The sequence below is a fragment of the Styela clava genome, chromosome 4, assembly GCF_964204865.1.
Source record: "Styela clava chromosome 4, kaStyClav1.hap1.2, whole genome shotgun sequence".
NCBI lineage: Eukaryota > Metazoa > Chordata > Ascidiacea > Stolidobranchia > Styelidae > Styela > Styela clava.
In genome coordinates this window covers 11,396,374-11,413,253 of record NC_135253.1, presented here as the reverse complement: position 1 = coordinate 11,413,253, position 16,880 = coordinate 11,396,374, and the positions used below count along the sequence as shown (strand labels likewise).

The following is a 16,880-nucleotide window of genomic DNA, read 5'->3' as shown; positions in this document are numbered from 1 at the left end:
GAACTGATTCTTCCCCGCCAGTCTCTTCTGTACAAGATTAATCTGAATTCTGCCAAATAATATATCACAATACACCTATGTACTTCTGCTGACTGATTCATAAATCCTGAACACATTGTGAGCAAATAGAGCTGTCGGTCACCAGTCATAATAAGCAATGAACTTGCTTAACAGTATTGTTTCATTTTTAATTACTAAAAGCCTGATATGGTTGGGAAAACAAATAATCTAATAAATATATATTCATCGAATCATTGTGATAACATGTGCAATAAATTTTTCCTTAATTTAGTCAGTACAAATCAACATGAACAATGGACTAAAATTTATGCAGTACTGTTGCTAGTTAAGCAGGGAGATTATTGGATAACAACATCACCATAGTCAAATGGCTATAAATAGTCGATGATACATCTAGAGGCCTTTATTATCAGTATGCCAATTCGTGGGTATCTTGTAGAATTATTACATTTTCGATTGCAATAATCTATTTTACGCTTGCAGCCAGCCTGTTCAGATTTACTGGTCTACTAGTACTACACAATCAAACAACAGAGAATTGCACGTACTTCATAAACAAGAAATCAACTATATTTTGTCTGCTGGCTTCACGAATATTGTTGTAGGGATACAACCTTTCAGATATGAGCACGACAAAATGTCATCATCACTTGACTGTCCGACCTCATGCCCTGTCGGAGGTATTTCCCGTACACGAAATATTGGGAGTGATTGGAAACCTGCAGCCAGTGGGTACAGTCCGTATGTTAGGGTGACATCTGATCCTGGCAAAATGCAACATCGTTGCAGCTTGACCCCAGAAAACATAAAATTTTCTGCGACTTCGCATAAAACTTCTAACTCTCTCGGTTCATCAGAGCAATTGAGTAGCTTGTAGGAAATCAACATTGCATCACGAACTTTTCCATTAGCAGGCGACTTTACTTCCAATCGCAAAGGAAATTTTCTGTAAAAGGCGGAAATTGTGCTGATTAAATAAAAAAATTTTAAATGGAATTTTGGGACAAATCCAAAGGCAGCATGGCTGATGCTAATTTTGGTACATCACCAGTCTCCATGCTCTTAACAAAGATGTGAACATTCTGCAGAACAGATAACAGGCCCACCCTTCAGTAAATATTCAGATAATATATTGCGTTTTCAAGTCTTGTATTTTAGCAAATTATTACGATTAGTATATGTAAATCAGTTCAAATTTTAGGAAATCTCATGTGCAATAATATATTCCTTCTTTTATGGGACTTTTGAGCAATCGTTTGCCTTTATTATTCATGAAGTTCTGTGCTCAATATGGAAAATTAGTCTTGCAATGCGAAACTGGAGAACACAAAAGAACCACAGATTCATTAAGATTAAACTACTCACTTTATTGTTGCAGTAGGAAGCTGTACAGATGACGAAACAAAAGGCAGCGACTCTTTCTCACTGAGGCACCTTCTCCATTGTACAGAGTATTTTCCAACTGCTATTCCATGCATCACTAGGTCATATAAAAAGTGAACATGCAGCATTTAAATTTTGAAACAGTGATACTGAGCGGTCAAACATGGATTTTCATATATGATAACTCTAAAAGTTAGTCATATTTCGAATAATAATTTAGCAGCTAAAATAGCACCTAATTTTGTTATTCACAATTTTAGACTCAAGCAAACATTGACAATAAAATGGGCATTAAATTGCTTAGTTTGATCAAGTCATAGGTTTATGCTATGATTTCTGTGCAATTGAACTGGCTGCCTCAACACAAAAATAAAGAATCTGAAACTGTAATACCAACCTTCGAACAATACATCTTCTTTACAACAAAGGCACATAATATCACTCGCACATTCACCTTCTTCCAATACAATGCCTGTCAAAGTATTCGATTTTATACCATTCGCAGTAGTGATCACCTGGCTCTTCATCTCAATGCTTCCAGAGTCTATCTCAATTGGCCATGGAGATTGACATTGAAGTTTGATCGCTGCCATAAAAGTGCCTCCAGGACGCACATGCTTAAACGAATCAAAATCTGGTCCTGTTAACATCGACGTCAACTCGAATGCAGGTACAGCATCAAAAGACACAGACTTTTCAATAAAACAAGAGCAACGGGTTTTATGAGCGATCTTTTCCGTTTTCTGTACAATCACTTCATCGAAAACGTCATATGTGACTTGAGCAGAGAATCTTCTTGTTCCGAATTTAATAGCATGCACATATACATCCCTCATGACTTGTTCATCTGAGGATAAATTACTGAACTCAATTTCGAGAGCTTTTGTAGATGGACATGAAAGCACAGAAGATGAATCGAGCGCAAGAAATGTAGAATGAATTATTTCATCAGATTGGCCAGCCTCCAGTCGCACAATAGCCCGAACATTTTCTACTAATTCTTTTTCATTTGACTTCACAGTTATTCTGATTCTGTAAACTTCATTGATCAAAGCAGGTGCATTGTGACTGATATCAACTTCAATGAGAGGTGGACGATGTAGTATATTGCACGATTGAATTTGGACTATATCCGACCATCTTTCCACAATTGCTTCTGCATTTTTTTGTAACAATTTCTTAGTGCTCATAATAGGCATTGAAAAATCTTGAACCGCAAGCTGTTCCACTATGTTCCAACTGAGGATAGCTACATTGGCGCCTCCATCTCCACCAAGCTTTAAAATGATCGATTTCACTTGGACAGATTTACCAACATCTGTTTGATCTGGTGGAAGTGAAAATGAAAGATGTTTGAAATTGTTTGGTTCGAAATACAGATCTCCAAGTTCGGACTGCCCTTCTGCATTTTGCTTCAAAGTCGAATCGACTATCACACAGTATTCATCATAAACTTGTTTTCCTAGTGACACTGAAAGCTGTGAAAATCGTATAGGAAACGGACAGCTTGTTCGTAAGTAAATATGAAGAACTACTGCCTCATTTGCGTTGCAGTTGGCTGAACTGAAACTTGTTTTGCATTCTACAAATGGTGCAAGGTTGTTCAGTTCTATATTATACACTTTAGGATCAGACATTGCTTTGGCCCACAGATGTTTTGCTGCTTCCAATGCCTCCACATGATCACTCTCTGCTCCTACTTCTTCGTATTTATCCAGTGGAGTTAGTGGTTCAGGATCAGGCACTTTGCCTGATATGACACGAATCAAATTCATTTGTATTCTTGTTTTTTCCTTTTCTTCTACTCTTGAATCTGGACCCAGCAACTCAACACATGTTGTTATGTATTGTTGAACATTTGCAATCAAGTAAGTACATCTGAAAACAAAACAGCAATATAGAACAACAACTAGAAATAGCATGCATATTTCTTGGTTTCAAAACTCAAAGATAAATATCTCCTATTTATAACCACCATTATATTTTACTATTATTATTTGAAAACATTCTTCACATTTTCTATTATAAGAAGTTTATTCAAATTTTCTTGAGCTTTCAAAAAAAAATGGCTCAAGCTTTACCAATTTTTTACCAACCAAAATTTACCAATATGTATGTATATTCAAATACTTGATCAAATTGGCATGCTGCTTCAAGTCTTGGGTCAATTGGTATTCACTAATGCGCAATCCCACATTATAACTCCTCGTGGTTTCAGTAGCGTGCTGCGTTTTAGTGATTACCCGTAACTTCTCTCAGAAATCAATCTTGGCAATTTCTGAGATAATTCGCCTAACCTCGCTTTGTACAATTTTAGTTTGATCGTTATTTGCTTATTTCAATCCTCCACAAATATTTCTCTGTACATTTTGGAAAATCTTATTGGTCAAATGCATGATCCATGGTTCCAAATTACTGCGAACAAATTTAATAAGTACAAGTTCAGAAAAGACATTTGATTACAATATCTCACCTCAAAGTCAGGATTAGTATACGGTTGAAGACATCCCACCATTTGTTGCCTCTGTAATCCCACACAGTAAATCCAAACAGTGTGGATGCCTTGGCATAATCTTGTGCATGATAATATTCCTCCCCCATTTGCACAGTAAGAAATCTCTTCATACGTGGACACTTATATTTCTTAAACTGTGCTACAGCACTGCTTAAAAGAGGAATAATCACCCATGAATGATCAATGGTGGCTTCTTGATGCTTGAGTGCCAAAATTCCATCTTTTTCTTTATTTGCATCTGGGGGATCAATGCTTTGATGGCCTTGTCTCCAAGGTCGTTGTCCATAAAAATCCAGAGGTTGGCCACTAGTATCCAGTGGATCATTTGATGGATATTCTTGTTCTGTGGCTACAGAGCACAAGCCTTTTGCATGAGTGCGTCTTTCCTGAGCATAGTATGCAGCTTGCTGGTAATAAAAACCTGGATGTTGCGTTTGTATAGCGGCTAAACCAGCTTTGATTGCTTCATCAAATAAATCTCCAAATACAGTAAACTGTTTACTCATCCATGCGCTGTGCTCAAACATGAGCTCTTCATTGCCAGCCTTTGGTTTGAAGGAATCAACGTGTCGACGAAATTGAGATATAGCTTCAAGCGGCATATTGAGTCTCAGGAAGCACAATCGACATATCTTGTAGTTGACAAATCCTCCCATGACTTTGACTTCAAGATTATTTGTATCATGTGATCGCAACTCATGAATGTGGGTATAAGCTTGTCTAATAAAATAAGTGATAAAAAAATATTATCAAACCTCCTGGAATACAAGACAAGAGTTTCTAAAAGTGGTGGGAAAACGTCAGTCGTTGAACATTTAATAAATATCATTTCGCCGTAACTTCATTACTGTTAAAAAGCTTCCTGTAGCGCTAATACAGCATAATTATAGTCGAACCGATAAAACAAGCTGAACATACTGTCTTAACAAGCTTAAATAGTGCTGTTCTACAGCACTAACAAAAGTAAACCATGATACATGAGCTGTTGGTCAAGTGGTTTGGTTCAAATCCCAGGACCACCACCTGAACCAGGGTGTAATATATAGGGTAGGCAATGTCAACCAGAAAGATTCCGTTCTTTCTAAACTATAGTAGCTCCTCATGGAGCATGGCTGCTTGTGCAGAGGCATGTTCAGAGCAGAAAGATACATAAATTTGTCGCATAAAATAAAAAAATCCACAGCGTTTGACTTTAGGAAAGCGCCACCAAGATAAACAAATTCCACAAATATTGATATCGATTCAGATCTATCAAGTTTTTTACACTTGTTCACAAATTAGCTGGAAGAGTGGAGGTATTCATCTAAATTTTTTTTGAAATCTTACCTATAATGTTTAAGGGCATTTGCTGGATCTTGCATTAATTCGTTGAAGAATCCAATTTTAAACTGATGCCTCACAAATAAAAGTTGATGAGTTGTTTTGTTCAGGAATTCCTTGTGAGCTTTCACTCTTCTAGCTTCAGTGTGATAGTAACTGTTTGCCAACTCATAGAAAGCATTTTCAAGTCTAAAAACATTCATAAATATATAGTAATAAGGTTCGTATAATAATATTCATTATTATTGGATTTAATCAAGTTCGACAAAAATAATCCGGCAATTGCAACAAAGATTTCAGAAAAACGTTTATTTACTTACATAAGGTTACATTAATTCACATGAAATACAATAAAGAGTCTTTGAAAGGAGACCACGGATCATGACTGTACCAGAGATCTTATGACATTCTTATAACATCTGAGTAACCAATAACAATTCAAACAAAGCATGTTTTAAGGTACCTTATAATATATCCTAATAGATGATCAGTATGAGGAAGCACAAACAATGATTTGGCTGATAGATCACAAGCACTGCAAAGTGCGGCAGCTCGTTCTGCAGCAACCATATCTTCACCTGGGGGCAATGGAGTGCTCTTCTGTATAAGTACAACAGCAACCTTTGTTCCTCGTCCTGAAAATAACAGTACATGAGTGTAATCAGCATTTTTTTATATTACTTGTATAGCTTCAATTTCTAACATTCAAACAGACAGCAAAAAATTCTACACATATGAGTATTTTCTATGCTATTGAAAATCCTAAATTTGATTTCTTTGAAAAAATAGGTGCTACAAAAGCATAAGGTAAACCACACTGTAGCGTGAGAGATCCAAGAGGTCTGCTGCTGCAATTTTCATCCCTGACAAATATAACTTATTGCTATACATTTAATTTAGTGATTTATGGCATGAATATGCCCCTAACCCTGACATGATTAACCCCAGATCGCATCTAGGTAAGTGACATATGGTGTAGACCTCACAATATTGTAGCGCCCAAGAATGTTTAATTTTTTCAGCAGAAGACTGTCAAATACTTAGCATAGGAAAAAAAAAATTCACCAACCCTGCAAGCTTGTTCGTACAACTTCAACACGAGATGCACATTCCATTTGCTTCTCTCTCCATGCAGGTTCATCCCAATCCAATTCATAATAGATAACAACAACAGCAGGTACTTGATGCAAATGTTTATCCATCCATTTTGTTTTCAAAATTCCCTGAAATCAGTAAAGCAATTGAATATAAGTAAGTCTGATCTAGGCAAAAATGAATATGTTTTAGACCATGTATATTAATGCCTCGTCCCTAATAGCGTGTTAGCACAATTTAGATTGGGCTATTCTGAAAGTCAAGAATCGAGTAAGTAACTCATGGACAACAATAAGATTCAAAGCACTGCAGAATTGCATATTTATAGGTATACAGACAAGACAAAATAGTTAACTCAACCAAAACTTTTAATCCGATCAAAACAAAGTATGGTGTTAAGAAAAGCATATATGGAATCAAATTCTGCATACCTTAGGTATATACCACTCATAAGATGTTCTTTTATCTTTGGATCTTGGATAACAATGATCCCCAGGAAGACAACCAAAAGATATTGGAACTCTGTCAGCTCGTCTGTAATAAAATTTATTCTATAAAATTGAAGTTTTATTAGATCAAATCATTTTCAAATTGAACAGTTTCTTATGTAAACAGAAAGGCATACCTCGAAATCATGTGAAGAACATGATGACCATCAGGAAGAAAATAAGTAAAGTATAATGTAGGTTATATTGTGATAATCAATATATATAAGAAATTAATGGACTGAAAAACTTTAGAAAGAGTGCATGTTTCATAATACAGTAATATATCAATTTTTGTATGAAACTTCAAATGTCAAAGAGATAACTATTACCTGTTATTGCTGAAAGCATCCCATATAGACTTGTGAATAGCATTGTATTTTATATCCAATCCAGTAAGAACAACAAAAGACATTGGATCATAACATAATTCCTGAGGCAAATCCGTAGCAGAAGCCATGCCCGAGCCTATAGTGATGTGATGATGGGCGAAATCGCTGTCCAGTTTTTTTTAAAACGCTAGTCTATAGCTTATCCTGGTCTTACTATATTACTTACAGACTTACCAATTTATTGAAAATAGCATGGAAGGGGAAAAAATGAATAATTAAACTAATTAAGTAATTATACATTATTATGTTGAAAAAAATGATTCACTTATACAGTTATACAAACATACTGGTACATTTTTGTTCCATGCAATATAAAAATGCATAAATTCTCAAGATCAAATACGACTAAAATCCCAATGACAGAATGAACTACGACAAAAATGAAAGTACTGGAAACGATGCCTAGAAGCTGAAAAGAGTGCCTGAGATCATGAGTGCATGGTTTTAGGTAGAGTCTTTTTGGTACAGTACCACTTCTATTGCGCGTAGCAATTTTGACATATATCATTCCTGACTCACCCCTGACTATGCATCCAAAAATTAAGTCACTGCGACGTCGCAATCACGAAATACTGAAATAGTGTTTTCCGAAGTACAGCGACGAATCCGACGATCACCCGCAATGGCGCCTGCGAATTGCTTCGCGGAGCTCAAATAAATACGGAACTCAAGCGAGACACCAATTTTCCCCAACGAACATTCACGATTAAATCATCTGAGCAACTTCGTGATAATGCGTTCGTTATACGTTTTCACTCCAAGCAAGGCTTCAGACAAGCAGATATGGACATATTAATTTACGGTCACCCAATGGACGTAGCTGGGTACCACACACATAAAGACTTGTTGTTTTTGTCCGTTATGTCCGTTTCTGCTCGCCTAAAGCCTATTGGGAGTGAAAATGTATAACGACTTATGAATAAGTGTGACACAATACATGACTCATCGCTGGACATAAAATGACAAGTCTCTACGTGTGTGATACCCAAATACACCCATTGCGTGAAGGTGAAATGAATACTGTATGTCCTTTTCTATTTGTCTAAAAAGCCTTGCTCAGAGTGAATAGTGCAGAGTGCACACTAAATAATAGCTTAGCGAGTCGGGCTGTGGCCATCGGGCCGCCTGTTGCACACCCCTGGATTAAACTATGCAATATTCTACTTAAGCTTTACCTATGCAAATATATCTGTGCTTATGTTTTCACGGGTAGTCGCTTGCAAAATGGCTTAAATCAGTTTTTCCATGCCGTGCCTTGATTTAACTAAAACAGAGGTTCCAAACTATTTTGATGAATGCCTTCCTTTGCCTATTTTCGATCTCTTTATTCCTCCGTCGCTACGCATAAAAACTATTTTTTCGTTGTTTGTTCAATCTTTAATAAATTCTTAGCTAGTGATATGCACAACCGCTTTCGAACGGTTTGAATAGTTTCTAATATATCCCAGGGGTGGCCAATCTTATTTTGAGCGCGATCGACTAAAATACTCATTCCACATAAACGAATCAGTAATGAATAAGCAGATAACTGCACACACGCATACAAAAAATATACCGCTGCCAATAAGCTCGGCACTGTGGGCGTATTTTTAATGAAATCGTCACAAATATTTGTATTTTCTATGTTCCAAGTGTTGAAAATTACTTAAAACAACATTGCCAAGTAACAAGTATCCATATTATCGGAACAGCACTAAATAAATATTCTCAAACAATAAATGTTACATGACTGCTCAAACTTCAGTATCTAATTTACAATTTCCTCTAAGTCCGATTCTTCGCTTGCCTAAATTAGAAAAAAATTGGGCATTCTGATACCACTGCAACCGTTGCAAATACAATTTCTTAGACAAGACACACGCCATTCGTCAAGTTCATTTCTAAACCTTGGCAGCGGCGAAACTTCCATTTGTTACGTTTAATAATGTTATCTATCGAGCTTGCCCAGACTTGAATACTTAACTGAATGTATGTGAATATCGTACTTTGCGCATGTACATTACTGTATTCGCCCTGTTTCAAAACTAAGGCTATGTTAAATTCACACAACATCAGACGCGATCAATTATATTTATGAATTATATTCATAAATACGCATTACAAAAATACTAAAGCACCAGACGATATTTGTGAAACTACACAAAATGCCAAGTCAATTTTAGGTGGTGGTGGACATTTTGCTACGGAGCATGTCGTGCGGTTATCATTTTGCGCAAGGGTTGAAAAGATGATAGTTCAATTTCAATAATTTGAAAGTATTCGAACACGAACAAAATTACAATATTTTGCATAACTATGAGAAGAAAAGAGGTAAAATTGAAATTGAGCAGAGGTATGACCCTGATAGTGGGTTTTGGGTCAGTTTAGAATCAGCGAAAGTGTTTTTATAGAAATACTATTATTCTAGGTAGCCATTCCAATTACCTTAATTTGATAAAATAATGTCAAGCAATATCCCACACTGGAATATTAATTTATTTGGGGGTGAAACATTCATACTGGCAGACATATAAGACAATAACACGATTAAAACATATACCGTATTTCCCGGCGAATAAGTCGCTTTTCTAGACCCAAATTTTTGGCCTGATTTTTTTTTTTGGGGGGGGGATTTTCGTCTTATTAGGCGAAAAAGATCATTTTCAGTTTTTTGATGTCGCCTCATTATTAAATCTGGACAATAAATAACCTCGTCAGGTTAGTTTAAATAAATCGACAATCTCCTGCTGTGAATCTGAAATTTCAATGCTGTGATTATCATATTTAAAGTTGCCTCATTTGCGTGGCTATTACCGATATACGTGGGATTGCAATTTGTGAAAATTGTCAATTGTTTTTGTCATCGTGATGTCTTATTTGAGCCGTAAACCTTTTTCATTTCAGCATTTATTCTCTCTAAGTCAGAAATTTGCAGCGAGGACAACGATAATTACTTTATTGCTCCCAAGCAACCATGGCACTTGTGTTGTGAGATACGAGTTATCACATAATCATGTGTGACAACAGGCTAAGATAAATAAGTGTTTACATGACCCAAATTTTCTTGATTTAAAAGCGGCATTATATAATACTAAAAATAAAACAGAAACATCATGTGACAGATTAAAGATGATTTTTAGGCATTGCTAATCACGAAAAAAAATTTTGTTCCACAATCACCGACAGGGCCAGACGCTGCTATGTGTATAATACCATAATTACGGTAATGTAAAGAATATATATTTAATTCATTTTTTTGACATAAATATAACTCGGTGGGATATTATCGCTGACCTAAGGTTTTGTTCCTACCGTAAAACCCACAAAAACAACATATAATCCCAATTAAATCAATGAAACAACACATTTCGTTTTGTGGACATTTCGAGGTGATGAATATCGTCATGCTAATAACCGAATTGCGTAAGTCATTTTTGGCGGTTTTGAGTTTTCCATAAAATAGGTATTTATGTAATGCTGCGCATCTGTCTGTTAACCCAAATTTTATTCTAAGAATTCCGAAGCCCATGAAAATAGAGATTTTGTATAATATGCAAATTTGTTCAATTGTTTCGTCATAATGAATTATCATTGTTAACGCAGGAGTATTGTGACGTCACAACGGCAAAATAACCTCCTCGAAGGATTTTCGAGTTTTTGCATCTCAGATTCTAGCCTAGCGCTTTTAAATTTCAATTTATACTACAGTATAGGAAGGCGTGCACTTGTGATATTCACTTTTTGAGTCCAATTCATCTTGGTTGGTTTTTATATAAGGGTACATTGTTGTTTTATTCTTTATATTTAACTTTAGTCTTATTTCGGTGGATGTGCAGAGCGTGTTATATATATCGTGTCCAGTTATGAAGTATATATTTTTAAACATAAAAAATAATGTAATTGAAACAGATTAACTATTTTGGGGATCAGACATCGTAAATACTAAGAATTACATTCGTTTTTGGATTGTTTGGTTTTCAGGACTGGTACAAGAGTCAAGTTGCAAAATTGCGTATGTCCCCTAGTCATAGACACATTTCTGCCTAAGTCACAGTGCGCCATTATAACGTCACATGACTGCGTCATACAAATTAACTTAAAACCGGCTACGATCAAAAAATTGAACTATGGCAAATTATTGACTCTCAATGGCATAGCAATATCATTAGAAAGTTTTTAGGTTTTTCTCAAAACTGCTAAAAATGACTTGCGCAATTCGGTTATTAGCGTGACGATATGCATGTTTCATATAAACACTTTATATGTATATTTATTCATAAAAACTAAATATAATCAGGTAGTTTATCTCACATTATTGTGTCCGCAAATTGCCGTCTTATTTTAGATCAGTAATGTTCTTGTATGACGGACGCAATCGCGATTTGAACACAATTAGACTGAAATTGAAAGACAGTTTGAATTCCCGTAGTTGTTAAGGATTGAATATTACGCTACAAAAAAGTCATTATAGGCTATTTTAACCAATGCGAAAACGCGGCGACCGCTCAGAGGGCATTGCATGATTATTTAAGATTCCGATGTTGATGCGATTTTACTACCCCGACTTATTGGCCGGTTATATGCAAAAATCCATTTTTTCAGGCTTAAAAGCGGGCCTCGTCTTATTCGCCAGGTAAACTTATTCGCCGGAAAATACGGTATATATATAGGGAGCTGAGATGCGGTTATAGGGATAAAGACTGTTCACCCTAATATTCAAAGTTCGATTCCCACGTTATTAATTTCACGTGTTATGGAATGTGACTCCAATCTGGATTCCCTCAGACGATAATAAGCACACGATGATGATTGTCGAATTGTTGTATATTATTGAAAAGATGCACGAACCAAATTCCAAATACAGATAAAATTGTACACACTTAATTCTTAATGCAGTAATATTACGGTCAGATCACAAGTCATATATCGAGTGAAACAAAAAACACAATATTATAGAGCAGGGGTCACTAAACTTTTTTGACCGCGGGCCGGGTATGACTCAAACTGTGTTGAAACGGGCCGGATGAATATTTTTGTCAATGCAATACAATAAATTCACAAAAGTTGGGAAAGCCATTCAATTCATTCAACAATATATATTCTACATTTCTGAAGACTTGAATATTAAATTCTATCTATATCGCAGAAGAAAGATCGAGAACATCCCAGGAAAACAAATATACAAGATTTCTATATCTAGAAAACTGTCCTGAGTTTAGCTGTTATTAAAACGTTGCTGTCATGAATTAGAAATGTTACAAAATACCGTTAGGTCGTGTTGGAAAACCGCTCATAAAATAGACTACGGGTTGTCTGCTGTATCTTGGAATTCCATGAAATTGACATAATTTAGATAAAATAAATAACTATTATCTGGTATTTGAATTTATCCATTAGCCCATAAATTTTCCAACATTCGGAGCTTTTAAAAATTACGCTCCAGTTATACGTAGTGCAAAATAATGATATTGTCCATGGACACCAATAAAATTTATATGGACGTGTGTTTTTCTTGCCTAACTTGATACTTACCAATTTTTATGAAGTTTGTACAATCAGAACATCGTTAATTATAACCCACAATTACCCACTGCCAAACTATCATGCACAACTCCAGCGTTTATTTGCGACGATCTTTCGGCGGTGTCAATGACCGTTGCCAGAATAAAATCCTGAAATAGTCTCAATATTCCATTGATGTGACGCACATCGAAAGATTGGTGATTGATAAGTGTTCTTTTTTTCATATTTATTAGACCGCAAGACAAGCCTGTATATAGCTGAAAATATATCAGTGCCGGAATATAACATAGGGATTTCCTACAGAGCCACAAACAATGTGCCAATCAATACATCCAACATGCATACGTATCACGCACTTGTGTGCAGCGGAAACGCCACGATTGAATATTTCCAACGATCCATTTCCCGCCTCGTCTCATATCTTATGTATAAGTAGTCGGGCTGGTTGTATTGCAATATTTTTGAGAATATATCACACAATCATAGTCAGGCACGACCGTGAGAGAAAAATCTGCAATAGATATGACGTTACATAATAGTACGGTGTTCAAACTACTGCCTGCTGCCATGGCTGTGGCGGTGTTGACGCTCGCGGCAAAGACGACGGCATTTGGTGGTGAGTCCTGAATAGATATATATATATATATATATATAGGCAGCAAAAGTAGCAAAAAGTATAACACGAGTCAATATCAGTATAGTTTCAAAAATTTTCAGAACCTTGGGTGTCGCTGCTCTATAACGAGCCTTGCTTTCCCGCGACTTTCCTTCCCCATTAAAACAGTGTAATTATCATTTTCTTGTTATTTGTGTCCGCGTGATTGACTTGAATACCTCTGAACTTGACGATCGGATTCAGAGTTTCCAACACTATTTGGTAAAAAAATTAAGAGCGAATCTGCTCTTACCACATCGTTTTATGACTTACCTGGGGGGAGGGGGCATGAGCTCAACTTTTGCAAGGTTTACTAGCGTGTGATTGTATAGCGACATCTAAAGATCTAATAAACACCTGAAACACGGTCAGATACATTTTCTCGAAATTTTACGCATGGTTATCGTTGAACAAAACCACTGTCTGGCGAATGGACCCCTGATTTGTTGAGTCATGAAGGTCTTGATAAATATAGAATTTAGATTACTTACATATTAGCAATAAACTGATTCAGTTTTTATTTTCGTAGCTGGTCATCTGCAGCAAATTGGTCAGCAAGGTCCAATTATTCGAGGACAAATAGAAGAATTCCAAGCATTGATATCTGGTTACTCGTTTTATTACGATTTCGTCATTCGTGGAAAACCGGTTATATTTCGACAGGTTCAGAAAACCAGTATGGTAAGCAATGTGACAAGTATACAAAAATTAGAATAAATATTATCTTAAGTTCTAACTATTATCAAATTTACTATTCACGATTGCCAAGAAGTTTATATATATAGTGAATGCGATTATGGAAATATAGGCTAACCGAGCTGCAGGAAGCAACTAGGAATTAAATCCATGTGAAATACTTCACAAGAATACTCACCGAATAAATGAATTTTGGGTTATTTTCCAAACGCAATTTTTTTCAGCTTGGAAATGTGACCTTCATGAGAAAGAATTTTGGGTCTGTTCGAGGTGAAGTCGATCACCGCAAGGAATGGAAAAGAGGGGGGTTCGAATTTGTTCCTCGAAGCGTCATGACGTTCAGGTGAAAGCAAAATATTGTAATCCTAATATTTTTAACAAAATCCGAGTGGGAACACTACAATAAAGTGTACACTTGGTTACCAGGTCTTCTCTAAAAATATTTACTCTTATAACAGATTAATCCATTTTTAGACAAACAAGCTTCAGGCTTTTGTCCCTTCATTCTTTTTCTTTCGGATGATGGAATTATTCTTTCTCGTACCCGATGGCTGGGTATTTTCGAATGCCTGATGATTCGAAAATATTTTCCCGATATGAATGTAATTGTGTGTGACTTTTTTTTGTAATGAGTCCTCTGGATGCAAAAGTCCGACGCAAATTTTATGAAAACATGAAATCCATCACTCGCTGAGTTGTCACACATCAATAATTCAATGCATTCTTTTAAAAATGCATCATAAAAATATGGCTTAAATAAAAAAAAATTGAGTGATTCATCTCGACTTTCGGCGGACAAAAAAAAAACAAGATGGCGACGTTTCAAAATTTTCTTCTGAGCCGATTCGAATAAGTTACTATTCAAATCGGAATGCCCAGACCAATCGTACCCTCGTCAGAGTGGAACACTATGGAGTCGTGATCTGGCTTTCACCTGTCTGATATACCGACTAAGTTCTTATTTCGATCCATGTCGTTTTTAGCAATTTTCTTGATCGGTTTGAAACGGAAGATCTATACTGGGATGAGATGATACCCATGAATCACACAATTTTGAAAAATATACCTTTCCCACTTCCTATAAATTGTGAAGAAATAACAGCAACTGTAAGTACAGGACTACTGAATCACATTTTTGTTCTGTTAATTGGTTTCGGAGATATCGTCAGTTTCACATAATTTCAACGAATGTATTTATTTATAACTATGTATTATCTCTTACTATTACAATTTTCCTAATAAATGATATTGGAGGTTGCTTTATAACTCAGACTGAACTTAGATTGTTAGAAACTTGCTTCTTTATATCGACGTTTATTCGAAGTATATTATACATATAACATATGACTGTTTAGGGACTTGCTCTTGCCCTTAACTGCCTGCATTGGTGCGGCTGCGTCAATAATTTCGGTAAGTATTTGCCTTTCACGCGATCCCCGTTATCAAGTCTCGTGTAGACTAAACGAATTGGCGGGAAAATGTGCTATTGAAAAAAATGTTGAAAAAATCAGTAAAGAAAATTCCTGCAATCCGATATGAAGTAGTCACGTTCTGGAAATTCAATTCCACTGTAAATTTGTTTTTCAGATACAATATATCAATTTAATGATGAGCTCCGGAGGCGTCAGTTATCTTTTACATGACGATGACGCTGATAACATGTTTTATCTTCTGTCGGGAGAAAAAACGTGGTTAATTGCTAACAGCAGCTTCAAGTCGCAGGTATATTGGAAACACTTTAATCCAATTAAATCCAAATTGTCACTTGAAAATCACCTTCAATAATTATTTAATCTCATTGCAGAAAATGTTAGTAAATATAGTAAAATCTTGGGTGAAATTTATTTGCCATTTACTTCAAAATAGTAAAAGTTTGTACATATTTACTTAACCAAATTCATTGTGTTACTATCCTATTTATTTACATAAAATAAACTTTTCTGATTGACCATTATATATGAATATATATATATACCGGTATATAGTATCAGTCTCTTTTATTTTGCCCGCTAGAAACTGCTATATCAGGAGAGGTGCAATAGAATTAATTGCCCTCACACAGAATCTGTTACTTCGTGTTTTTCGTATATCAACTACTTGCTTTTATTAAGGCTTATGTAGGTGCGGTCCCTCATCGACCAGGATTCTCCCCGGTTGTGCCAGATGCTGTCGATTTGTCAAAATTTCCCAAAATGTCGGAAGTAGAATTTCATGAAGTAAAATTAAAAGCTGGAGATTTGTTATACGTTCCACGAAACTGGCCACACTATGTGAGTATATTAGAGTGTTAACATAGAATTCAGCCGTATATGGTATACAATACAAACACTTCTAACAAAGACCTTCATTTTGCAGGTGCGGTCTTATGCTTCTCCAAATATCGCCATCAATGTCTGGTTCGGAGGAAAACATTATCTTTCTTTCGTGCCTGATGATTTGAGGTGTACCAGACAACGAAAGTCACCTAAACACTTGCTCAGAACGCAAGAATTCGTTTAGTAAAAGGAAATCTATGGTCTATATTTTGATTTTGTTTCAGTCAAAGATTATTTTAATAAAGAAACTTGTAGATCGTGAAATATTCTGTGGCAGTATATATGTTTAGGAATGCATGAGTATGCCAAATTTTAAATTAATTCGTTAAAATGGAAATAATTGCTAGTTTGGGAAGAAACTTATTTATTGTAGTAAGTTAATGTACAAACGACAGAAAGCAGGTAAAATAAGGCTTGAAATTGTTTGAAAATTGCCTCTAATCATTCGTCGGTCGGTTAATTAATTGAATACGATTCAGAACACTGTATGCATTCATAATC

The 16,880-nt window shown here is 35.7% G+C and overlaps 2 protein-coding genes across 3 annotated transcripts; one reads left to right on the top strand and one right to left on the bottom strand.

The window, feature by feature from the left end:
• Positions 1 to 167: 167 nt before the first annotated feature.
• On the bottom strand, positions 168 to 7,404 carry LOC120325760 (trafficking protein particle complex subunit 11-like). Its single transcript, XM_039391921.2, has 9 exons — positions 7,152 to 7,404; positions 6,766 to 6,868; positions 6,309 to 6,462; positions 5,703 to 5,874; positions 5,246 to 5,428; positions 3,878 to 4,639; positions 1,802 to 3,282; positions 1,387 to 1,501; positions 168 to 967 (listed from the first exon to the last, which is right to left on the bottom strand). The coding sequence occupies exons 1-9, from the start codon at positions 7,277 to 7,279 to the stop codon at positions 589 to 591; spliced, it is 3,477 nt and encodes a 1,158-aa protein (XP_039247855.2). The 5' UTR covers positions 7,280 to 7,404; the 3' UTR covers positions 168 to 588.
• A 5,729-nt stretch (positions 7,405 to 13,133) lies between these two features.
• On the top strand, positions 13,134 to 16,637 carry LOC120326842 (uncharacterized). 2 transcript variants are annotated; one of them, XM_039393195.2, is made up of 7 exons: positions 13,134 to 13,329; positions 13,898 to 14,049; positions 14,289 to 14,407; positions 15,048 to 15,171; positions 15,652 to 15,786; positions 16,176 to 16,334; positions 16,420 to 16,637. In XM_039393195.2, the coding sequence occupies exons 1-7, from the start codon at positions 13,236 to 13,238 to the stop codon at positions 16,561 to 16,563; spliced, it is 927 nt and encodes a 308-aa protein (XP_039249129.2). In that variant the 5' UTR covers positions 13,134 to 13,235; the 3' UTR covers positions 16,564 to 16,637. The 2 variants fall into 2 exon arrangements, with proteins under 2 accessions (XP_039249129.2, XP_039249127.2); XM_039393193.2 differs by having other exon boundaries at positions 13,883 to 14,049.
• The last annotated feature ends 243 nt before the right edge of the window (positions 16,638 to 16,880 follow it).

What these genes read in the sequence shown, in the direction of transcription:
- LOC120325760 (XM_039391921.2), bottom strand. Translation starts at nt 7,279, where the DNA reads ATGGCTTCTGCTACGGATTTGCCTCAGGAATTATGTTATGATCCAATG. An exon ending in ATACTAATCCTGACTTTGAG is followed by an intron (nt 3,283 to 3,877) that starts GTGAGATATTGT and finishes TTTTGTTTTCAG; the next exon opens with ATGTACTTACTTGATTGCAA. An exon ending in AGAAGATGTATTGTTCGAAG is followed by an intron (nt 1,502 to 1,801) that starts GTTGGTATTACA and finishes TATATGACCTAG; the next exon opens with TGATGCATGGAATAGCAGTT.
- LOC120326842 (XM_039393193.2), top strand. Translation starts at nt 13,236, where the DNA reads ATGACGTTACATAATAGTACGGTGTTCAAACTACTGCCTGCTGCCATG. An exon ending in AGGTTCAGAAAACCAGTATG is followed by an intron (nt 14,050 to 14,288) that starts GTAAGCAATGTG and finishes AATTTTTTTCAG; the next exon opens with CTTGGAAATGTGACCTTCAT. An exon ending in CACGAAACTGGCCACACTAT is followed by an intron (nt 16,335 to 16,419) that starts GTGAGTATATTA and finishes TTCATTTTGCAG; the next exon opens with GTGCGGTCTTATGCTTCTCC.